This window comes from Lampetra fluviatilis, chromosome 53 (assembly GCF_964198595.1).
Source record: "Lampetra fluviatilis chromosome 53, kcLamFluv1.1, whole genome shotgun sequence".
Taxonomy (NCBI): domain Eukaryota; kingdom Metazoa; phylum Chordata; class Hyperoartia; order Petromyzontiformes; family Petromyzontidae; genus Lampetra; species Lampetra fluviatilis.
The window spans coordinates 2,339,534-2,363,825 of record NC_136327.1 but is presented as its reverse complement, the minus strand read 5'-3'; the positions used below and the strand labels follow the sequence as shown (position 1 = coordinate 2,363,825).

General features: G+C 49.0%; 1 protein-coding gene across 2 annotated transcripts; it reads left to right on the top strand.

Annotated features, from left to right (window-relative positions):
• The first annotated feature begins 704 nt into the window (after nt 1-704).
• Nucleotides 705-22,715, top strand: EXOC7 (exocyst complex component 7). Of its 2 annotated transcripts, XM_078879223.1 has the most exons (21): nt 705-1,181; nt 2,964-3,029; nt 4,819-5,003; nt 5,461-5,566; nt 6,114-6,366; nt 6,658-6,834; nt 8,162-8,173; nt 9,041-9,127; nt 11,008-11,153; nt 12,250-12,402; nt 13,707-13,805; nt 14,296-14,358; nt 15,481-15,547; nt 16,370-16,408; nt 18,138-18,197; nt 18,870-18,990; nt 19,698-19,793; nt 20,604-20,667; nt 20,938-20,979; nt 21,833-21,966; nt 22,399-22,715. In XM_078879223.1, the coding sequence occupies exons 1-21, from the start codon at nt 1,122-1,124 to the stop codon at nt 22,499-22,501; spliced, it is 2,133 nt and encodes a 710-aa protein (XP_078735349.1). In that variant the 5' UTR covers nt 705-1,121; the 3' UTR covers nt 22,502-22,715. The 2 variants fall into 2 exon arrangements, with proteins under 2 accessions (XP_078735349.1, XP_078735350.1); XM_078879224.1 differs by lacking the exon at nt 16,370-16,408.
• Nucleotides 22,716-24,292: the final 1,577 nt, after the last annotated feature.

The following is a 24,292-nucleotide window of genomic DNA, read 5'->3' as shown; positions in this document are numbered from 1 at the left end:
CCTGCTGCTGTATATTTGGAGTTTGTGTCTCTCTCCCCGTGGTCGCGTGGATTTTCTTATCCGTGTCCTCCGGTTTTTCCTCCACATTTAGAAACATGCATTGGGATGATTTGGATAATTTTGCTGCTATAAATGTCCAAATGATAAGGCCACTTTGGTGAGCTATCATGTGGCCAGGTAGCTTGTGAACAATAAGTTAATAACTCAGTGGGCTTTGCCTGGGTAGGATGGGGGAGGTTTAGTTTTGTTTGTGTTTATAGCTCATCGGATTCCATACCTGTCCACCCATACAGTTTACCCCGTATTCTTGAACAGGGAAATTCAGTTTTCAGGTCTATACGGCGTTACAGCCGTTTCAATACGGGCAAAAAGACATTGTCTGTTTCTCCCTTATGATGGGACTTTATAGAATGAAAGTTTAAGATTCGTAAGGGGCACGAGGTTGCCTGTAATAATTGGTCTGTAATAAGTTAAGCACTGATAAGGGGTTGACAGGTATGCGATTCCTCCTTCAGGACAAATCAAGATTCTGATTCATTCAGAACCACACATTTACATCTCCCCTAGGTAATATGGCGGCGCTATAGTCACGTGCCGGTGACGTCATATCCGAGGTTTGTGATCTCGGAGAGGGGAGGGGGCAAATGTGACGCGCGGCGCCTTTGCCAATCAGGAGCGAGCCCGTTGCGTGTCACGCGCGGAGCTCGACCAATCAGGGCGACGCTGCGGGCCGAAGGCGAACGCGGCGAGTGTAGCACTGTGCCACCACTCAGTGTAACACACCACACAGTGTGACACACCACTGACACTGTGACACACCACTCAGTGTGACACACCACTGACACTGTGACACACCACACAGTGTGACACACCACTGACACTGTGACACCACTCAGTGTAACACACCACACAGTGTGACACACCACTGACACTGTGACACACCACACAGTGTGACACACCACTCACTGTGACACCACTCAGTGTAACACACCACACAGTGTGACACACCACTGACACTGTGACACACCACACAGTGTGACACACCACTGACACTGTGACACACCACACAGTGTGACACACCACACACTGTGACACACCACACACTGTGACACAACGCTGCGATGCCGGCCGAGGAGACGGTGTCGGCGAGGAAGCGAGACATCGAGGAGAAGCTCAACCAGGTGACTGGGGTGAGGGTGAGGGTGGGTCAGGGGGTGAGGGTGTGGGTCAGGCGGTGAGGGTGGGTCAGGGGGTGAGTTTGAGTCAGGGGGTGAGGGGGTCAGGGGGTGAGTGTGGGTCAGGGGGTGAGTGTGGGTCAGGGGGTGAGGGTGGGTCAGGGGGTGAGTGTGGGTCAGAGGGTGAGGGTCAGGAGGTGTGGGTGGGTCAGGGGGTGAGGGTGTGGGTCAGGGGGTGAGGGTGGGTCAGGGGGTGAGGGTGGGTCAGGGGGTGAGGGTGAGGGTCAGGGGGTGAGTGAGGGTCAGGGGGTGAGGGTGTGGGTCAGGGGGTGAGGGTGAGGGGGTGAGGGTGGGTCAGGGGGTGAGGGGGTCAGGGGGTGAGTGGGGGTCAGAGGGTGAGAGGGGTCAGGGGGTGAATGTGGGTCAGGGGGTGAGTGGGAGTCAGGGGGTGAGTGGGGTCAGGGGGATAGTGGGCGTCAGGGGGTGAGGGGGTCAGGGGGTGAGTGGAGGTCTGAGGGTGAGGGGGGTCAGGGGGTGAGTGTGGGTCAGGGGGTGAGTGGGGGTCAGGGGGTGAGGGTGGGTCAGGGGGTGAGGGTGGGTCAGGGGGTGAGTGAGGGTCAGGGGGTGCCCTTATAAAACTCAACGTTTAAGCTATTCACGCCGGCTTGTGCCCGCCCTCACAGTCGGTCATATTTGCGGAATACACCACGCCGCCGTTGACCCTGGCCATTGACCGAGCAACCCAACGTTCCTACCAGCTCCCTCCGCAGGAATGTGTTGAGTGCCTATCTTCGTACCAGATCAATTCGGACCTTATTGGTCACCCCGTGCCCCTTATAAATCTCAACGGTCATCCTACAAAGTCCCCCATCACGAGGGAGAAACACTAACAAATGGATAAACAAAACATTTTTGCCCGCATTGAAACAGCTGTACACCGTAATGGACCTGGAAACTCAATTTCCCTGTACAAAAATACGGGGTAAGGGGCCGTCCATAAATGACATCACGCGATTTTTGCCGATTTTTGACCCCCCTGCGTCACAAGATGTCACAAAAAGTCAGACCCCCCCTCAAATATGACGTCACAAAGCTCTGCCCCCCCCCCCCCCCCAAAAAAAATACAACATGCTTCAAATCGCTTTAAACTATTGTAATTTTAGTGCGTATTTAATCTGACGCTGCACTCTGAACTTGTAGGAGAAAACATTAAAAAGTCTATTTAATTAAGTAGAACGTGTTGTCTATATTTATTTAAAGTTGCGCATTTTGATGTGACGTCACATTTCTCAAACCCCCCCCCCCCCCTTGTCACACATCACAAATGTCTGACCCCCCCCCCCTAGGTGCGTGACGTCATTTATGGATGGCCCCTAAGCCGTAGAGCTTGATAGGTTTAGGCTAGGGTGAGTAGGTTGAGGGTTGTCGTGGGGGATTGAGGGTGAGTGATTGGTCATCATTTTCTGACCTGCCCCTGCTGGACATCTATGATAATGAGCTTCATATCTCATTGGATTTCTCCAGGATAAATACAGATTATTCTCGATGTTGAGTGTTGTGCATGGGTTTGTGCGGTGACTGGGATGAAACACTAATATGCGTTGTGGCCGAAACGTCGTGAGAATTATTTTATTATGTTTTATTTTTTTATTTCCCTTCTACGTGACTTTACCGAAAGAACCAAGAAGATGAACCTCGTAGAAATTCGTGCAAACAAAAGAAAATAACCTGCAGTGCTCAAATGTTGATATTTCAAACTGACCGCATCTTCCCCTGTCACTTATCCAGGAGCAGCATGTGCTGAACTTCATCAGAGAGAGCCTGGATAAGAGCGAACAGCAAACCGCAAGCATGGTGAGTGTGAGCGACTATCTTGGTGAGATTGTCGACAATTGAGAGGAGTCACTGGGTGCTCTGCAGCAAGATTATGGAGAGTACCCTGATAATATAGGCCCAGTTTATGATGACACGTTGCTCTTTCAGCGAAGCCAGAGCACCTCATTGAACATTAGTACAGTGGTATCTCGGTATACGTCGTTAATTCGTTCCAAAAGGTAGGACTTATACCGAAAATGACGTGTACCAAACGAATTTTTCCCATAAGAAATAAAGGGAAAGGAAATAATCCGTTCCAGAGTCTAAGAAATTATATTTTATATGGCATAGTATACATTAATGAGGTTGTATAAAATAATTTAGACACTACTTATTACTAAAATGCATACATAAATTAAAATAAATGCAAAAATTAATTTAAATTAATTTAAATAAAAATAAAATGTAACATCACTTTACCTTGCTGAGAGGAGTTGATAGCCTACGAGGATGGTGGTGAGGAAGGGAGGAGTCGTGAACGGGGCATACGCGTTGACTCATCCCGACCCATACAAGTTCTAGCAAGCGCGTCGTATCCCAAGCAAGACGTCGTATCCCAAGACATTTTTTTCTCGTCAAAACACGACGTATACCAAATTCGACGTATTCCAAAGCGGTCGTATACCGAGGTATGACTACATCTAAACACGATGGGCCTGGGAGTAGTCGTGAAGTGGATAATACCTCTGCCATGATTCCAGCTATCTTGTTGCTGAGCACAGGCCCGTAATGTGTAATATCCAGCAACAAACAACACTATCACATTTGTAAAAGGTAAGAGTTGTCATTGATGATGATTCCCAGCCATGGCTACCATCAGTGGTGGGCGAAATTTAACCTGGTCCCCATGCTTCTCCACGCTTGCCAGCATCGTGAAGTACGGTCAAACAACTCCCGTGACCGGCATGGTGTGGAGTAGGCCATCATCCAGCAGTGAATTGACAAAGGACTATACCAGGCTCACATACCTGTTAACTCCTTATCAGTGCCGCCTTATGACAGACCAATTCAGACCTTACTGGTCACCCCGTGCCCTTAGAAATCTCGATGTTCATCCTACAAAGTCCCATCACAAGGGAGAAACACACGCAAATAGACAAATTTTTTAAATATTTTTTAAATTATTTTTTTGCCTGTATTGGAGCAGCTGTACGCCGTATGGACCTGAAAACTCAATTTCCCTGTACAAGAATAGGGGGTAAACCGTGTGGGTTGACAGGTATGGGCTCGGCAACCTGTGGCTCCGGAGCCGCGTGCGGCTCGTTGGGTTCCCCCTTACGACTCTTTGGTTGCCCCCTTGGGAGCAACCGTTTTTTATTATTAAATCTTAAACATAATTATGGAAAGATAATTGACTAAATATGGCAGGGAATGGGTCACTGTGGAGCGTCTTGGTGATGACAAAATGTGCAACAGTCAAACTGTGTTGTTAAAGAATAACTAAGGGGGAAATTATCTAAATAGACGCAGTTTATTCCATCACCTATTTCGTTTATTTAAGTCAGAGTTTGTTTTGTCATTGCTGTATACCTGCTGCTGTGTTTGTGTGCAAGTAGCTCTGCGTGTGATGCGGCTCTCAAACTATTTTGGTCAAAGACAAAAACAAGCAAAAAACTGCTCTTCTTCTTTGAAAAGTTACCGACGCCTGGGCTATGCATTTTAGTTTATAAAAAAATGCTTTAAAATGCACAGCCAAAGGCCCGTGAGTTCTCACGAGTGGTAACGCAGATGGCGCCGAGCTGATCGCTGAGGCCCCCCTCCCCGGCAGGTGGGCATCCTGTCGTCGTTCGAGTGCCGGCTGGCGCGGCTGGAGGACGCCATCGTGCCGGTTTACCGCCAGACGGAGACCCTGCAGCGGCTGCAGGAGAACGTGGAGCGCACGCTGGGCGCGCTGCACCACGTCATCGGCTACTACAGCGTGGCGCGCGACACCCAGCGCGTCGTCAAGGAGGGGTGAAAAAAAAACACGCAGCTTCGCAGATTATTTAGAACGCAGTGCTCTTCGCTAATTTTCAGAGAGGGCGGGGGGGGGTTGGGAGGCACTTTCACTGATAAGATATCGTCAGTGTGAGCACCGCCACACGTTTGAAACCGCACGATGGAGTGTTTACACGTTTGCATCCACATACACACAGACAGCGCAGTGGGGCAGCGGCGCAGTGGTTAGTGCATTCTACTATGAACCCGACGACCTTAGTTTGATTCCCGCTCATGGCCAACATTAGTGGCGAATATCTGACCTGGTCCCGGGCCTTCCCTAGGTCGATTCAGCCGTATATGGGTACCTGATGCGGCGTGTAAATATCAGCACCATGCGCCGTTCTGCCCTTCACTGGTGCTTGCTAACAGCACTTGCCTCAACAGGTTGTGGAGGCTATATGGGGAAATACGTGTCTTTGTGTGCATACAGGCCGGCAGGACGTCTGGAGGAGTACTTGGAGTGCATGGCGCGCATACAGAACGCAGTCGAGTACTTCACAGAGAACAACCCAGACAGCCCTGAGCTCAACACTGTGGTGAGGGGCATTGCCTTCCCCAGCACACCGCTACAACCGCCCTCACCACACACAGACTGCACACATCACATCAACACAACAACCACGTCACCACAGCCACACCGACATCATGGTCACACCAACTATGTTCGCATGCCAACCTTATTAGAACGCACAAACTACACAATGTGTTCAACCATCGCAACTGCGGCTCACAATACTTTTCTTCGTATTTATGTATGTTGAACCTCTTTCGCACCAGACATTAGCCAACTGCTAATCGGAGGTGCGGGGGAAGGACAACAAACGAACACAAAATTCAGTTCTAAAAAATGTAGTTTTATATTTCGATTTAAAAGTGCATAGCTCCAGAAGCTTCCTAATATTGGAAGGAAGAACGATCCAGACGGCCGCAGAAGCGCATCTGCTGCGAGGATGACCGGAGTTTGCTTGACCGTTTATGCTCGCACTGCTCCACTTTGGAAAAATCCCCTCCCATCATCTCTTTAATCCCGAGCTCTCAAGAACCACGAGATCATAACCAATGCTCAATTCTGCCTCACCGCAGAAGTCGCTGTTCGAGAACGGCAAGGAGTGGCTGGAGGGCGAGGCGCGCACGCTGCTGCAGCGACACAGCAAGGCCGTGCCGCCCGTGCTGCTGCTGGACGCGCTGGCTCAGGACGAGGACGAGGCGGCCCAGGAGGGCGAGGCCTGCGCCACGGAGGGGACGGCCGACGTTCACATCCAGCAGCTGCCGGAGCGCGCGCTCGCCGACCTCGTGCGCATCTCACACTGGCTGGTGGAGAGCGGCCGCAGCCACGGTGAGCGCCGGCGCCCGCCAACATCGCCGGGATCACCGGCATCGCACTGGCGCGGTGACAGAGATGGCGGCACCGGCACAGTGGGTGCTGGGCCTCCTGGTGCACGTTCATCGTACGCTTTTTATCCTCATCATTATCGGCCCTGGTCTATCCGCTGCTGGATTAAAGCCTCCCCAAGACGGTCTCTGCGATGCAACGCTCTGTCTAACTCCTGTACGTCAACCGATGTCATCGCTTCGCTTCGGTGACACTTGCAATGTTTTTCGCTTGCGTTGCCCTTCCGGGGTGCAGACCTCATGACTGTCTACTACCAGCTACGCTCGGGCCAGATGCTTCGTTCCCTGCAAGGCCTCAAGGAGCACCTGCGACGGAGCCACCACGCGGCCGCTGGGCACTCGCCGGCCGTGGGGGCCCGCAGGACCAACACTCCCACCAAGCGGCTCCCCGCCTCCACTGGCAAACGCACCGGTACGACGAGCAGCAGCAGCAGCGACACGTGACAGCTCACGGTAACAGTAGCCAAGGTACCAGCAAGAGAAGAGTGATAAGGAGGTGACTAGTGGCCGCCGATGTAGTGAGTTACCGGAGAGGATCATTAGGGAGTGCTGGATCATCAATCAATCAATCCTGGCTGTTTTACTCAAGTGCAGTGAGCTAGGAACTGGGTGCTCCAAGTGAGATATGACAGCTTGGGCTGCATTTATGCTTTATAATGGCAACAATAAAGTACTGCTGCTATTCCACAGTTGCTCCCATCCGATTTAACAATTATATTTGTATCCATAATATCGATACAAAGATCCCCCATATAACCTTAGCAGACTGTTGGGACAATTGCTGTTAATCAGCACCTACGAAGGCCGACACGGTACACGAGGGGGTAGGTGGCCCACACCACGCCCTCCCCAGCAGTGATGTTTACACACCGCACCAGGTACTTGTTTGTGGCTGAGTCGACCTACGTACATAGGTAAACACACATATATACACACATATACATACAGAGCCACACATTTATACAAGCATCGTTCAGCGGTAGCGAGTTAGCTACTTGTTGCAGAGGTTCGAGGTCCGATTCAGGCAGTCCGCCCTGGTTATTACCGCAGTTGTATTAACCATACTGTCTGTTTCACAGTGGGCTTTAAAAATCCCGGAATGTCATTCTAGACGAGCGTTGTCTGTACGTTTGATGCCGGCCATTTTGTGTCAGCGTCGTGGTCCATGTGTACCAAACTTGAAAACGCGACACCGATACTTACTCAATTGGGATAATAAATTATCGCCCCGTTACTAGCAGACTAATTCCCACTCGCAGTCTTGTGCCGTGTCACATTGTGGCACATAGGGATAGCTGCCACTTGGAGGTGCCTACCAATTTTTTTGAAACGAGATGTAATGTTAGTCGCTTATTGTGTGTAACAAGGGCTCTTGAGACGGCCCGGCATCAAGGTACGAACCTATATGAGAGTCTGCTTTGTATTGAGCCGATTCTGTGAAAATGATGTACTGCCAGAAGGCAGTCTGGCCAATGGGCTGTGTAAAAAAATTGTTTACATTTTTTTAAATAGAGGGAATAGATTTCGTGAAGGTGGCAACATTATTAACATTTATTTTGTTACTTCTCAACGACGACGCTAATTATAATTTTGTGAACTTTGTTGTGGTTTTGGCCAATGCCAAGGTTGTAGCGCATGGGACTGCGCTGGCTTTTGTGAGCTCTTCCCATCGTAAACGCTACACTTTCTAACTCTGCTCTCTCTCTACCCCCCTCTCCCTGCACTTGTGGACATCTCAGCCTATATCCCAGGTAAGGCTTGCACTCCTGCTGTGTGGGAACGTGAGGTAGGTGGATTTTCCACTCGCTGCGTTTCCTCGTGTCGATTTGAAGTGGCCATTGCCAAGCTGACTAAGCCAATCGGTCACATCACGATTCATCGTTGATTTTTGGGTTAGGCCAATTCATGATCCGGCCAAATTTGTGTCAGAAAACCCTTTCAGAGGGAGCGAGAGCGATAAGAGAATCATTCAGAGGTGCGAGACAAGCAGGAAAGCAGCCAGAACTGACGCCGACAATTGCCCAAGCTCTCTGGGCCTATATTAGGATGCTTGGCCCACTCCATGAATCGTGAGTGTTTGTACAAGTGGGAGGACACCAGATTATCGGGAGAAAAAAAACCCCGTGTGTGAGGGAGGATAGAACTCTGAATACTCGACAAGATGGAACACATAAGGAAATAATCCACTTGCTGTAATGCCACTATACTCTACTGTACCACGGAAAGCCGTGGCAAGTCAGCAAGCCAGAGGATAGCGATCTCAATGCCCACGGGTAAGGTGGGAGTTTAAGCACCGGATATCCTGGGCGGTTTATGGTTTCACAACATAAATTTGGCCAGAACATTCCGCGGTCTAACGCTTAAAATCCATTACGAATCAATGAGGTGCTGGCATCGGTGCTTGACTAACGTGGAGCTCGGTTTTGGTGCCACTCTGTTACGGTGTGGGTCTGTCTCTGTTTCTTTCTCTGTCCCTCCCCCACTCACCGGCCCGTCTACTCACTCTCTTGGTATCGCTCCGTGCCCTGGTGTTTCCTCTCATCGGTGTCCTTCCCTTCACCTGGGATCACTCCTGCTGGTGTGCACTCTGCCTGTCGGGTTGGGGTTGATGGCTCCAGGCACTCTGCGTAAAGCCCAGAACCTTCTCAAACAGTACGCCCAGCAGGAGGCAAGGAAGGGCTGCTCCAACCTCTCTCCCATGGAAGGTACTGTCGTGTGGAGGGCCTCCAACTGCCGCAGCTCCTGTGGATTCTTCACACTCAGTTGGTCACTCGGCTCGCTCAAGCCACGCATTGGGGGGGGGAGGGGGCCCGACGGTAGTGCGTTCGCTCCCTCGTTGCAGAGGTTCACAGAGTCGGATCCGGCTGACTGCCCTGGTAAATAGCGCAGGTGCATTATCCATGATTATACACCGTATGGTTCATAATCAACGTTTTTGGGTTTAGATCGCGTTATTTATAAATGTGTCATAACCCTCCACCACCCGACACGGCCAATCAGTAAAAAAGTATCACGTTGACAAACGACAAATAGTTCACTGCTTTAGCCCACCGGTGTGTTGAAGCGTGAATCCACAACATTAAAAAAAAAATTTCACAGGGGACATTCTCTTGATGTAATTCGTTAAAGAATAGGTCATTTGTGTGGCTGCGTCATAGTCCGAGTCCGATAAGTTACGCGCAGATAAAAAATTGGGATTACACAAAGCTGCGTCGCCCCTGACTGTGAACCTACTGCAGACTATGTCTGTGAAACACAACGATTTTCGTGATAGCCGCGCACTAAATGAATAGCGCAGATACCGAATGTACAAACGTTATTGTTAATATTATTAACTATTGCCATCCACTACCAGCCATTACTAGCATGCATTGACCACACACTTGAGAATACTCTGCCTAACTGTCCTCTAGACACTATGAGATCTCTTTTACCAGTGGCAAAATATAATGGTAGGTTTTTACCCTTTTAACTGGTACAAAACTGACACCTTTATTCAAGGCATCATGTTTGCAATGACCACAACACAAGTAGTCAATAAAGCAAACAAAAAGAATCAACTCTGATAAGGATAATAATATGCACTGTCCTTGAAGTTGATTGGCCCACACCCGAGACGGCTTTCTTTAGAGCCTAGTCCCCATTGGTGTAGGGCCAGATGACACCAGTTTTGTACCAGTTTTGTACCAGTTAAAAGGGTAAAAACCTACCATTATATTTTGCCACTGGTAAAAGAGATCTCATAGTGTAAATGTTTACCCCGAACTCTCAATACTCTGATATTGCACTGTTTTTGAGTTGTACGCCTTCTGGTGTCATCTGGCCCTACACCAATGGGGACTAGGCTCTAAAGAAAGCCGTCTCGGGTGTGGGCCAATCAACTTCAAGGACAGTGCATATTATTATCCTTATCAGAGTTGATTCTTTTTGTTTGCTTTATTGACTACTTGTGTTGTGGTCATTGCAAACATGATGCCTTGAATAAAGGTGTCAGTTTTGTACCAGTTAAAAGGGTAAAAACCTACCATTATATGTCCTCTAGACCATGGGTTTAATCGCTTAGGGGTTGTGTGGTGCTATTTAAGGTGAACAAGATGTGGTGGTGAGTGATATGTGGCGTGTGAGTGCGTGGTGTGTTTCATGCCACGTTAGATCAGTGTTAGGTGAACGATATGCAGTGTGTGTGGTATGTGTCCTGCCACGTTAGGTGAGTGATAGGCGAGTGATATGCACTGTGTGATGTGTGTCGTGCCACGTTAGGCGAGTGATAGGGGAGTGATATTTGGTGAGTGATATGCGGTGTGTGTCGTGCCACATTAGGCGAGTGATAGGGGAGTGATATTGGATGAGTGATATGCAGTGTGTATGGTTTTTGTCATGCCACATTAGGTGAATGATAGGTAAGTGATATTGGGTGAGTGATATGCGGTGTGTGTTTGTGGTGTGTCGTGCCACATTTGGTGAGTGATCGTTGAGTGATGTTGGATGAGTGATATGAGGTGTGTGTGTGTGTCGTGCCACGTTTGAACGAGTGATAGGTGAGTGATAGGTGAGTTTATAATGTGGTGTGTGTGTGTGTGTGCAGGCAGTGTGGAGGCGTGGGACGTGGAGATCGATGCCTACATCCTGTGTGTGTCGGCCTTCGTGAAGTTGGCTCACAGCGAGTACCAGCTGCTCACCCAGATCATTCCTGACTTCCACCACAAGAAGACTTTCGACTCTCTAATACAGGTGCACACTACAACGCAATACGATAGGACAAAGATCCCCCGTGTAGCCTTAACAGGCTGTTGGGGGAAAGTGCTATTAGCGAGCACCTATGAAGGCCGGCATGGTACACGAGTTGGAGGGTGGCCAGCACTACACCTGACCGCCTTTGTCTCCCCAGTGGCGATGTTTACACACCACACCAGGTATCGCAAGACGATACACACAATGCAATACGTGCAATGCAATCGATAACGTGATGTTATACACAATGCAATACGGTGAAGAATACAATGCTTTACTCATTACAGTACTTCAGCCAAATAAAAACTTCCGTATTGAATCATCATTCATTATAGAATTCTGAGTTAGGCCACAATGGTCTGGCCAAATTTGTTGTGAAACGCTGCTCCACCACCTGGCATAGCCAACAAATGAAATTATCACTTGTACAATCATTTAACGCACCAATGACTTCCTGACTTTTGTCCTGAAGATGCTTGGTGCAGTTTCATCTAATTGCTAAACATTTTAATTTTGAGAATTGTTCTTCGCCTTACCGGTGAACTTAGACAGAAACAATTGACTCGTGAAACGCTTGTACGCGTGACAATTTAATTTGTTTGGCTGCGTCGGTTTTTTTGGAGGGTTTTGTGACAAATATTTGGCCAAATCACTTTCGTGGCCTAACCCAGACATCTATTACGAGTCGTAACATTTCGCTGACACCTGTGCCAAAGTGAATGGGCCCAGCCCTACCCACTTCCAACAACGAACTCTGCTGAAAGAGGTTGTTGCTGGATGCGTAGGGAGCGGAAGGACAGCGGTTAGCGCGCTGCTCTATGAACCCTGCGACCCGAGTACAATTCCCGCTCACAGCCAATACTAGTGACGATTATCTGAACCAGTCTTGGGCCTTCCCTAGGTCGATTCATCCTTAAATGAGTACCTTGTGCGGTGTGTTTACATCGCCATGACACAAATGCGGCCGGGCGTGGTGCTGGCCGCCCACCACCTCGTGTGCTGTGCCGGCCTTCGTACGTGCTCGCTACAAGCGCCCGCCCCAACAATCTGCAAAGCCTATACGGGGGCATCTTTGTCTTTGTTTGCGTGGCTGCAGGAGTCCCTGGATAGCCTGGTGGCAGAGGGGGACGGGGTGGTGGCAGCAGCGCGCCGTGCTGTGATGCGGCACGACTACTCGGCCGTCCTGTCCGTGCTGCCTGTGCTGCGCCACCTCAAAGCCTGCAAGCCCCAGTTCGATATCGTGCTGCAGGTAAACAACTCGCCGGCAGCGGTCGCCTGCTGCTCATCACTTTTGTATTGCTACTGCCGTGGTGACTATATTCCCGTCAACGTCACTCATTGATTCCTGCACCCATTTTGGAGACTCGGTCCACCAGACTGGCTGTTTTGTCTCATGCACCACACCGTGTTCAACCACCACAATGCAAGTCACAACAACACACTCAATCACTCATCCGTACACTCACCTACTCACTCATTCACCTACACACTTATTCATTCACTCACTCACCAACCCACGCACTCACCCGCTCAACAAACTTGCCAAACTCACCCATGCACTGACTCACCACACTGCAGGTCATAACACTTCGATTTTGTGCTTCTTCCCTCACATTGCTCCGCTTGAGAATTCCCTTCCATTGTCCGTCTCTTTTCCAAAGTTCTTATAATAACCTTGCTCAATTCAAGAAACGTGCTTATTCTCATCTTTTATTGTTCTGCTTGTTGCTGGTCGCTTGAAGTTATGGACCTTTTGGGCCTGTGCTCAACAGCTTTGTAAAAAAACACACAGCTGAGCTGTACGTGAAATCGGAAGTACGCAATGTTTTGGAAGATATAGAATCAAATTCCAAATAAAAAATTTAAAAATGCAAGTGAAATTACAAAATACGTGGTCTGAACATATACCTTATCTTAAAAAACCTAGAAACAACAGCAGCAGCAGCAGCAGCAGTTCCAAGCCCCAGAAGGCCTGAAGAAGCCTGAAGTATATCAAGCTCATATAATGCCAGATAAGGCTTCATGAAGTTGGCTGTTACTGCTGTTGTTGCCATATGGACTGCTGCTATATATTTGCCAGATAAGGCTTCATGAACCTGGCTGCTGCTGCTGCTGCTGGTGTTGTTACTGTGCGGGCTACAGCTATATATTTGCCAAATTAAACTGGTTACTGGTGTTGCCGTACGGGCTGCTGCAATACATTTGCCAGATAAGGCTTCATGAACCTAGCTGCTGCTATATATTTGCTGCTTGCCGCCGTTGCAGCCCCCTAGTCCACAGCAAGGGGTTGGTACAGAGTCACAGTCTTGCGAGCGTTAACTCGACACTGGAAAAATCGCTTCACATCACGTTACATTCTCCCACTCCTAATAACGCAGTTTGCCTTTGTGGTCTACGGAGGCCCGGTGGAAGGAGGAAGACTGAAGCAACAACTGGCGATGGCATTCACACGCGGTTATACTCGAATTGAGTCGAAATAATGAACGCCGCCGCGTCTGTGAATGCGCTGGGTGTGTTCACATGGCAGGCTTCTGTCTGTGCCGCGGTGTGCAGGGCACAGCTGCTCCTACTAAGAACAAACTGCCCACGCTCATCTCGGCCATGGAGACAACTGGGGCCAAGGCTCTTGAGGAGTTTGCAGACAGCATCAAGGTACGGTACATCACACACCAAATATGCCCCGTGTAGCCTTTGCAGACTGTTGGGGCAAGTGCTGTTCAGTGAGTAGCGCCTATGAAGGCCGGCACGGCACGCGAGGGGGTGGGGGGCCAGCACCACGCCCGGCCGTCTTTGTTTCCCCAGTGGCGATGTTTACACACCGCATCAGGTACTAATTTGAGGCTGAGTCGATCTAGGGGACAGCCCAGGACGAGTTCAGGTAATTGTCAAGTCAGAAACTGAACCCAGGCCCTTCTTGCTATGAGGTGTGAGTGTTACCAATGCTGTTTCCCTAATTTGGTGTTTCACATATATCAGCTATGTCAGCCACAATGTCTTCAGGTTATCAGTGTGATTAAAATTCCACATTGTTAAATGTGTCTGCTAGAGTGTGAATGAGATTACAAGGCTATGAATGATATTGCTACAAGGTTTTGAATAGGATTGTGTTGTCTTCAGTTTTCTTTCCCACATGTCTCTGCAGAATGACCCGGATAAAGAGTACAACATGCCGAAAGATGGGACGGTGCATGAGCTCACAAGCAATGTGAGTGGAGTCTCACGCGCATGGATGTGAACTCTAATATTCGAGATTGGCAAATGCGGATCATGACGCCGACACACAATGTTCTACTCATTTTGAATGACGCAACGGGCCCTTTAACGTCAACTGGTAAATACAGCCACAGTGATAACCAGGGTGGCCTGCCGGAGTTGAACTGTGAACCTCTGGAACAAGCGGCAAACGCGCTACCGCTGGGCCATGTCTTCAGGATAGCTAATGTGTACATATGCACGTGCAATATATGGTGTGCCTGAGTAAAACGAGTCGGCCTTTGTGTGCAGGCATCACAGTCCAAATTTGCCGAATCGAAAAAAATACACCACTAAGTATTCAACTTGGAATTCACAGAGCGATCACCGTCCACTAATGGCAGACTGAGGCCCGCTTTGTGCTGCACTGGGACAGCTGCCAGAGGGGGTGCCCTATAAAATGATTGAGATGAGATGCAATCAAAGTTGGCTGTTTATCGCGTGTAAAGCGCTGAGACGCCCTGGTGTAAAGGAGGGCATTCTATTAAAGACAAATTATTATTACATTTCGATTTAAAGCTTTCGTGACTGCAGGGATTCATCTTCTTGGTTCTTTCGGTAAAGTCACGTAGAAGGGAAATAATAAAATAAAGTAAATGTTATTTTTTATTATTATTTTATTATTTCCCTTCTACGTTACTTTACCAAAAGAACCAAGAAAATTATTATTACCTATTTTTTCGCATGGCTGATGCAGATGCAGGGCAACAGCTACAATTTCACATTCAGGCGGTCAAGCCAGACAACCGCGTCAGGAGCAGCGGAGTGTATCGCTGTGATGTTTCCTTCGTATTTGTGTATCGGGCATTGCGTCGTTATATGTTGTACGATCCGTTCTGGATGACCACGGTCGCACACTGGAGAGTTCTTTAATTTTCCATTTGTACATCAAGTAACCGCAACTGCCATCGATTATGTAGATGCATTTTAGTGTGGATCACAAGCTTCGTGGAAGATCGAACCCAGGGGTCTTCTGCATTTGGGGGGCTACTTCTGTGATTATTATGATAGCTTTGTGTCACGTAATGCGGGCGTGTGCATTGTGGGTAATTAATGTGCGTCTTTATCTTTGCAGGCCATTTTGTTCCTACAACAGTTGCTGGATTTTCAGGAGACAGCAGCGGCCATGCTGGCCTCTCAAGGTATTCCCTCAGCCCGCTGCGTGCGTAACAGATGCACTCTGGGTGCTCTGGCTGGCCAAGGAGACAAGGATGTTAGCCACACGCTGTGCATTTCCTCTTTGTCATCCAGGCCAGAGTTTAGGATAAAGGAAGAAAGCCTGGAATTGGACGCATAGTAGTATTTGGGCGCTTTTGAATGGCTTGCTGAAGGCAGTAGTAGCGGTACAGGGTGGTTGAGTGCACGGCACTACGAATCAGTCCTGGGCCTCCCCCAGGTCGACTCGGCCGTAAAAGAGTGCCTGACGTGGTTTTCAAACATCGGCACCGGTTGGCGAACGGGCTTAATGAAGGAGGCGATCGAGGGAAGATTTCTTGCGAAAAGGCCGCGAGGAAGTAAGAGAATGGCGACGCTTGACAGCGTTCAACGGGGAAGGACGTGCGGACAGATGAAGAGAGTAGCGGAGAAGGAGGAACACGGAGGAGAGAGTCGTCCCTTGGACTGATCTTTGGACAGAATACTGAATGATGAATGATGTTGGGTGGTGGAGGTTCTTACAACACATCTTTGGCCAGACCATTACATGACTTACCCCAAAAATCAATTATTAATCGTAATATTGGTTGCAAAAACCTTTGTGTTCAGCCGTTATTGTATTATCATGAGCCCCCAAACAAATCATTAGATCACTAATGCGCTGTATTTTGTCAGGTTAATATCGGTAAATGTTAACGTGATACCTTTTAAATATGAGTATGTCTGTGTGTATGTGTGGAGTGTGCGTGATGCTTGATGTGCCATATTTGTGTCCCTTCTGCTTGTCACGGATGCCCACTATGCGCTAGTGTTGGGAGACACGTACAATATTCCCCTGGAGCCCCGTGGTGAGTTCTGAAGGGTAGGGTCAAGGAGTGGGCCATGCGGAGACTCATTGGGCAGTGGAGAGTCATGGTGTTGAATGCCTCTCACCTGCGGAGCAGGCGGCGCGGAGTATTTCACGGTTAATACACCCGCAGTAGTAACCGGGGCGGCCTGCCGGATTTGAACCGCGAACCTCTGCAGCAAGCGGTAAATGCGCTACCGCTGGGCCACGTCACCGCCCTGTCTCTCGTCTAGTTGCCGCAGGTGGCATTTTCCTATCACAATAACAATCTTGCGACCCGAATAATAGGTGACTTGTTTTTGAAAGAGTGCCCTTCACGCCAGGGGGCTTCTCCCGAGCGATTTACACGTAATAAGCGACTTATGTCGCATCTCACATCGACACATTTTAAAGGGAAAACCCCCAGTGGCAACTGTCAATGTCTGCATATTTTGACTCTGTACCTGCAAGCCAGTCTGCGAGTAGGGGGCGATGATTGTGATGGCTACATGTAATTTCAATCGACTAATTAGCGGTGGAAATATTTCCTATTTGGCCAAATTTGTACCGTAACGCAGGCACACAGTTGGGCTACTGCTATTTTCGTGTGACGTCACTGGATCATCTCGAATATTCGAAGGGCACCCCCAGTAGCAGCTGTGTGACATAAGGTCACTCAGCACCTGGCCTGCAAGCAGGCATAAGCCTGCCGGTAGGAGGTGATGATTGTTGCAATGTGTAATCCCAGTTGGGACATTTGCGGTGTCATCTTTTGCCATTTGGACTGTGATGCCGGCGCTCAGAGGCCTTCTCATTTTAAATGACCTACATCATGGGATCTCCTTTGCCAGTACCATAATATGATAATAGGTTTTTCCTATTTTTTCCCCAATTTCAAGGACAGTGCATATATTATCAGAGTATGTTTTTTGTTTGCATTCTGACCACAAGCATTGTGGTTAATGCAGACATGATTCCTTGTAAGAGGTTTCAGTTTGGTCTTTTAACATCTTAACACATTTTAAATGACATCGTGGGATATTTAACATCCCGTGTGTAGCAGACGGCACTGTACCAAAAACAAATTATTTAACTTGCTCAAACTCACGTTTCCTGTTGCATTAAACCGGCAAACGTATATTTCTTTATCATATGGCTCAACCGTAGGGCGAGCGGCTGCGATCGGATACAAGTTTAAATCCTGATTGGGGCGTGGGTTGACTCAGCCTATCCGCCCTCCCGACGGGGTCGATAAAATGAGTATCACTTCGTGGGGAAGGTCAACAGTGGTTGTCCTATGGGCATACTCCCCCTCGCCATATGAATGTGGAATTTTCGACCACTGGCTCAGGGTCTGTAAACAGGATATCAGCACCAATGTCTCAATGTTCATTTGAGCCGGAGATCACTTTCACCTGACAGCATGAACCTTGAATGTGTTCCGAAAGCGTCGTAGTCAGTGGTGCATGAAGGCTGAGTGTTTACTGTGCAGTGCATGTACCTCGTGGTTTTTGTGTTGTGCATCGTCTTCATTGTACAGTCGTGCATGCGTTGGATAACAGCGTACTAAGAGCATGCACTTGACTGTGGAATTGCACACGAGCGCACGCGGGCATTGTGTGGACACGCTGTGCGCTGAGCGTGAGCCTTGCTTGCTGTCCTTGGTGTTGTCCAACTTGCCGTTTGCGCTGGTGTTGTTGTTGCTGTTGTCGTTCAACTTGCCGTTTGCACTGGTGGTGTTGTTGTTGCAGACAGCAGCACCCTAAGTCACAGTTCCGAATTCAGCCGAAAACTTCTGAGCACCTACGTGTGTGAGTTTTTAACGCAACAACAGCGCACGCATACCCACACACATGCCCCACAAACGTGGTGGTGGTTTAAAGGTTGCAGCCGTGCAGCGATTGTTCTCCGCCCACGCCACTGCTGGTGAAAGTGCCCTCCACGAGAGCGAGCCCTAGAGGGTTGTTTGGTCTACTCTTTCACGTTGACCGGACGCGTTGGAAGAGGTGTAAATACCAACTGTGACCCCACCGCGCGAGACCCGGCAGGTCGGTTAAAGGGCTACAACGTTCAGTTTGTTCCTCTAGACATTTCTGTGCGTGTGGCAAATACCCAGTAACACCCGGATTTAACCGGGATTTGTATACGGTCACTGGTGACGCAAAGGACACGATGATAGCCGCCCGGAGTATTTCTGTTGTGGTTGAGTACGTGCGTGTGTTTTGTGCACACGTACGCATGCGCACGCACGTCTGTGTGTGTATATGAGGAGCGGTGGCGCAGTTTAGCTTTACGAGGAACCCGGTAACCCGAGTTCAATTCCCACTCACGGCCAGCACCAGTGACGATTATATGAACCAATCAGCCTCAAATGAATACCTAGTCAGCTGTGTGTTGTTTTGGCCTCCATAGGTGCTCGCTAACGGCACTTGCCCAAAAAGTCGGTTGAGGCTACACGGGGGATCTTTTCCTTTGTGTTGCAGCACGGGTTCTGGGGAACCTTCAGGGTAACCTGCTGAGTAAGTGTCGCGTGTATGAGGACCCGGCACTGGGCTGTATATTCCTGCTCAACAACTACAACTACACTCTCAAGGCCTTGCAACGGTAAGCGGATCCCATGCCAGCCTTCGTAGGTGGAGCAGCGTTTCACAACAAATTTGGCCAGACCATTGTGGCCTAACTCAGAATTATATTATGAATGATGACTCAATACTGAAGTTTTTATTTGGCTGAAGTACTTAATGAGTAAAGCATTGTATTCTTCACCGTATTGCATTGTGTATCACATGACGTTATCGATTGCATTGCGCGTATTGCATTGTGTGTATAGTCTTGCGATACCTGGTGTGGCGTGTAAACATCGCCACTAGGGAGACAAAGGCGGTCGGGTGTAGTGCTGGCCACCCTCCACCTCGTGTACCATGCCGGCCTTCATATGTGCTCGCTAGCAGCACTTGCCCCAAAAATCTGTGAAGACTATACAGGGGATCTTTGTCTTTGTCCGCTGCAAAACACTACACTAGCAAGACCCGAGTTCTGTTGCCACTCACAGGCCAACACCAGTGACGATTAACTGAACCGGTCCTGAGCCTCCCCTCGGTCGACTCAGCCTGAAATGAGCACCTCGTGTGAATGCTTAAACATCACCACTCGGGAGACAAAGGTGGCCGGGCATGGTGCTGGCCACCCACCCCCTCGTGTGCCATGCCGGCCTTCATAGGTGTCCGCTAACAGCACTTGCCCCAAATGTGTTAAGGCTACATGGGGGGTCTTGGTCTTTGTGTGTGTGCGTATGTGAATCTGGTGTTCAGGTCAGAGTTGTTGCAGCTCGTGGAAGTGACACAACCTAATCTGGAGCGCACGTACGAAGAGCTGATCGACAGTCAGCTGCAAAGCTATCGGCGCAGGTGCAGCGGTGCTTATTCTGGCTTCCTGATTTCATTCCTTGAAACGCTTGGCGCAGTTTCTAGCGAAACGTATCTAAAAATAATTGGCACTTCATTCAATGCTTGTGCACATGACGGTTAAAACATGTTTTTACGTGTTGAGTGGCGGAGATTGACACGACTAAAGCAATTTGGCCAGATCATTCCGCGGGCCAAACCAAAAATCATTTATGAATCGTAATATAGGCTGCGAAAACCTACGACGTGTTAAAAAGTGACATAAACGCGTGAGTAATGGATGACATTTCAAGAGTTTTTACTTGCTTTAAACACAGCACAAGCCAATATAACAATTTGTGCTCCTAACACTCTAGCTTTAGATTTAATAATAATAATTTTGCACATTTGGTTTTCGCGCCATCATCCTAACAGCACGAGGCTGTCACGAAAGTGCTGTGCTTCACAGACACGGTCTGCCTGCAGTTGTTTCAAAGTCGAAGGGGCCGATGTCGCTGTGGGTAATCGCAATTGAATAATGTGCAGGTCATATTTCAAATGTGGATCATGACGCTGGCACGCGATTGCCTACTCGTGTTGAACGACTTCACGGGATCTTGAACGTCCAACGTGAAGCAGATGGAGTGTAATATTTCATGGTGAATTCATCCGCATTATTAAATACTGCAGCGAGTTGTGAACGCACTCCCACTGGGCCCTGTTACCGCCCCATGACGGGAATACCGTCACAACACACGTGTTCTTGTTGACTGTAAACAGCACATGAAGTACAATTTACGTCACGTGTACGTTGACATGTGTCATGGAATGCAGCTGGATGAAGGTTTTGGAGAGCATTTCCGATCGGAACATGCCTGTCCTCACACCTGGCGCAAAGGTTAGGGCCACATCATACACTTTGGCATCAACATTACCACACCATACACGATGGCAACATGTACGTTGCTGTGTTTTGTCCACCCATTTTGAGAACTCGGTCTAACAGACTGACTGTTTAATCTCACCCGCACTGTGTTCAGCCACCATACTGCAGGTCACAACAACACACTCACTCAACCGGTCACTCGTTCATACACTCACTCGCCGACTCAACCATTCGCTCACCACACGGTAAGTCATAACACTTCTCTTGTGTCCGTGTTTCCAGCTGAAGGATAAGGAGCGTCAGGTCATCAAGGATCGTTTCAAGGTCAGTGCCGCTTTATCACCGCTCTGCCGCTTGGGGCCATAAATACAGAGTATGCATATATGTGTGTTGAACTTCTTTCGCACCTTACAAAGCCAACCGTGCTAATCGGAGGTCCGGTGGAAAGACGACAAACTGAACACAAAAGCCAGTGAGAAACAAATTAGTTTTCAATCTTGATTTAAACGTGCATAGCTCCAGTGGCTTCCTAATAAAACTCATGTGCCCACCCCCTTGTGTGCCGTGCCGGCGTTCGTAAGTGCTACTCACGAACAGCACTTGCCCCAGATTTGAAGCTTTCGTGACTGCAAGGATTCATATTCTTAGGTTTTTTCGGTAAAGTCACGTAGGTAAAAAATAAAAATTTATAAAAGTAAAATAAAAAATAAAATAAAAATCACGACGTTTCAGCCGCACCACCTCTACATAACAAAGGCTCAGTCCCATTTACACGCACCTTTACATCAGCCGCACCTTAACAACTCTTGGAGCCTCCCAGTTCAACCAGTCTACACAACAAAGGCTCATTCCTAGCAGCGTGCTTCAGCCGCACCGAACCTCACAATAATAATATTCAGGGCCCACCTTGGCTCCTCCCACCCTCAACCAGTATATATACAAGGACTGTTTTCTTGGAATTTCTCTTACTTGATACAGCAATCGTGCTGTGACGGTTCCACCTGAAGACGGAAGCTTGTGTTGCCTCCGAAACGTCGTGATTTTTATTTTATTTTTTATTTTACTTTTATTAATTTAATTTTTTTACCTACGTGACTTTACCGAAAAAGCCTAAGAATATAGCACTTGCCCCAACGGCCTGCTAATGGCTGCACGCGCGATGTCTTTGTCTTTGCAGGGCTTTAACGAGGGCCTGGAGGAGCTGTGCCGGGTGCAGAAGTGCTGGGCAGTGCCGGAGCGAGAACTCAGGGAGCGTCTGCGCCAGGAAGGCAAGAAGTTGCTGCTGAACAGCTACCGTGTGTTCGTGGACAGGTACGTGCGTGCGGAGTGGTGGCACAGCGGATAGCGCGGTGGCACTACGAAACCGGCGACCCGAGTTCGATTCCCGCTTCATGTACCGCCAACGCCGGTGGCGACTATCTGAACTGGTCGTGGGCCTTCCCCTAGGTCAAGCCAGCTGGGAACTTTTCTCCCAGGAATCTGGAGAGCACAGACCTGACATTAGAACTAACAAGAAGTTGAGGGGGGGGGCAACCGCTCCCCACTTCCCCCTCCCGTCCCTCCCTCCTCCACCCCCCTCCTCCACCCCCCTCCCTTGCATCCGTCCCACTGGAGCCACTTTAACAAACGGCGAGGGTGCCACACGGTGTTGACATTTCACACGCGGTGAGACAGGAATTGGGCGAGGGTAATTTGGTTCTCTGCCCCCCCACCAACCCTCCCGCCTCCCCCCACCCCCACCAGGTATGGGAGCGTCCCCTTCACGAAGAACCCCAGCAAGTACGTGCGCTTCCGCTCTGAGCAGGTGGCCGAGATGATCGATCGTCTCTTCGACACGTCGGCCTGAAGACATCGCGCGTCGTCGTGTGTGTGTGTCGGCAGAGATTTATGTGACTAGACTTGATACTAATTCACAATCGATTCTGGGAGTTAACGCCACGTGTTAAAAAATATATCAGTTATAGGCCGTATTTCTGTTACAATATTCAATGTAGTTGCATGGTCAATTGAGTTGGTATGAGAATAAAAACTTTGTAACCAAATACTTTAGGCTGCGGAATTCACTCCCACCATCTGTTTTCCTCAAGATGTCATGACCTTGCTCAATTCAAGAAACATGCTGTACTCTTTTGCTATTCGAACTTTGTCGCTGTCCGCTTGACGTTTTGGGTCTGTGGCTCAGGAACTGCGTTCAAAAATCAAATGATAGCTGCTTTGTGGATAACAATAGTTGGCTGCTGATGCTGCTGCTGCTGCTGCTGCGAAAGTGCAGCAGCAGCCACGGGATGATGGCGTCCAGACGGTGGGGGCTGCCTCGGAAAAGAGACGCTCGGCAGTAACCGTGGACTTGGTTCTCGGTGTAGAGCGGAGGAGGAGGAGGTGGAGGTTGTGAGTCGCACTGCTGCGGAGAGTTCTCCCGTGAGCCGTGGTGCAGTGTGACGGTCGCGAAGACGGACGCGGCGGACGACCGACAACACGGAGGTGTGGCGGCACAGTCAGGTGATCTTGGAGCTGACCCTGCCTGGCAGTGGGAAGCCAGTGGAGGGGAGGGAGCATGTACGTACGTATGTACGTACGTATGATGCCTTGTATAAAGGCGTCAGTTTTTGTACCAGTTGAAAGGGTAAAAACCTATTACTATATTTTGCCACTGGTAAAGGAGGTCTCAGTGTAAATGCTTACCCCGAGCTCTCAATACTCTGATAGTGCGCTGTCTTTGAGTATTACGCTTTTTGGCGTCATCTGGTCCAACACCAATGGAGACTAGGCTCTAAGAAAAGCTGTCTCGGGTGTGGACCAATCAACTTCAAGGACAGTGCATATCATTATCATCAGAGTTGTTTCTTTTTGTTTGCATTTTGACTGCTTGTGTTGTGGTTATTGCAAACATGATGCCTTGTATAAACGTGTCAGTTTTTGTACCAGTTGAAAGGGTAAAAACCTATTACTATGTTGAACTTCTTTCTCCAACGTCTTGGCCAACCGTGCTCATCGGAGGTGCGAGCAGAGGGAAGCGAGGGGGAACCGAGAATTTACGGGGCGCGGGCGAGATTGTTTGCAAGCGTTTGAGTTTGTTTAGATGGTGAGGCCCCCGCCACCCGCACTCCGCCACTCGTGCTGCATCTTCTCTGTCGTGGCTCCGTGAATTTGTTTTCTCGCGAGCGGTGAGCACCGTGGGACTTCCTGCACCGAGATCTCCGTTGTGAGAGTCGTGCAAGTGGGTGAGGCTTATTGTTACAATGCTTGCACAGATTCTCCGTGTTGTACGAGTTTGAACAGCACGGTTGGTCGTGAGGCACACCCGTTCATTTCGTAAGTTGCACTTGACGTGATGGTCGGCCTACGTTTGCTGGCGTTGGATGTGCTTGGAAAGGTTGCCAGCATTTCGTACACACGATTCGAAAGAAATAATTGTGGGACACAAGATACAGTTGCTTTTGACATCAACCTCCACAGAGGAGAAAAAAAAGGACATTTTATTTTTTTAAATAAGACAAAATTTGCTTTCTGTCTGTGCATAAATTCCCTCGGTTCAACAATCGTTCCATATAAATAATAATAGCGATGCTTGACGCTAAAAGTGCCAAACCCAAAAAAGGATACTTTTTCCCCCTATATCTTATCTTAAATATCTCAC